The sequence below is a fragment of the Nanorana parkeri genome, unplaced genomic scaffold (assembly GCF_000935625.1).
Source record: "Nanorana parkeri isolate BGI_ZX_2015 unplaced genomic scaffold, ASM93562v1 scaffold1484, whole genome shotgun sequence".
NCBI lineage: Eukaryota > Metazoa > Chordata > Amphibia > Anura > Dicroglossidae > Nanorana > Nanorana parkeri.
This window is the reverse complement of record NW_017307752.1, coordinates 394,140-395,007: the sequence shown is the minus strand read 5'-3', so window position 1 is coordinate 395,007 and position 868 is coordinate 394,140. Positions and strand designations below refer to the sequence as shown.

Genomic DNA, 868 nt, shown 5'->3' with positions numbered 1-868 from the left:
TAAAGGTGATCAAATCCTTTTTTTTCCTGCTCATTTTCTGTCATAAAAGTGAAGATGTAGCACATAAGAAATCTCTGTGTTTGTTTCATTTCTTAGCTCTGCTTTTTTTACTTTGTTTTAGCTTGAACTTACCTATCCCAAAGTGCGGAGCCTTAAAACTTTTTATTAGGGATGTTCAGATACCAAGTACCGTACTCGGTACTAGTACATGTACAGATCCAGCTCCAAGACTAAACAAATTCAAAAGTTAGGAAGCAGCTGTCATTTTTAACCAGTTGACATCCGCGGTGTTAAACCCCCTTCCCATCCAGGCCATTTTTCAGTATTCAGCGCTGCGGTACTTTGACTGACATTTATTCCGTCATGCAACGCTGTACTGAAATTAATTTTATACCCTTTTTTGGAGACAGATAGAGCTTTCTTTTGGTGGTATTTATTCACCACTGGGGTTTTTATTTTTTACTATATTAAGGAAAAATTACCGAATTTAAAAAAAAAAAAACAGTTTCCCCTATATTAAATGATAAAACATTTATTATTACCCAATTTTTTGGTAAAATATAAAAGACGGGGTCACGTCGGGTAAAAAGACACCAAACATGTCAAGCCTTAAAATTGCGTGCGCTCGCGAAACCTCAAAAAACGACAATACCCAAAATTGGCCATAGGCGACGCTTTAAAAGCTGTTACCGCTCATCAGTTTAGTGTTATCAGTGATTGATGGCCCTAAAATGATTGCTCTCACTGCGACGTTCGCGGCGATATGTAACATGTGTAGCGCAATTGTCGTTTTTGCGCGCTGGGGCACCGGGCGCGTATTTGCGCGTATAGGTGCGTAAACGTGGGGGAGTTAAACATTTTGGGGGGG

General features: G+C 39.4%; 1 protein-coding gene across 1 annotated transcript in view; it reads right to left on the bottom strand.

Annotated features, from left to right (window-relative positions):
* Positions 1-205: 205 nt before the first annotated feature.
* The window catches only part of PIGN (phosphatidylinositol glycan anchor biosynthesis class N), a gene marked incomplete at both ends in the record, with an annotated part of 128,295 nt that continues 127,632 nt past the window's right edge, over positions 206-868 (bottom strand). The window contains one exon of the mRNA XM_018570237.1: positions 206-230. Within this exon, the coding sequence (XP_018425739.1) occupies positions 206-230 (25 nt within the window). The remainder of the gene's footprint in view (positions 231-868) is intronic.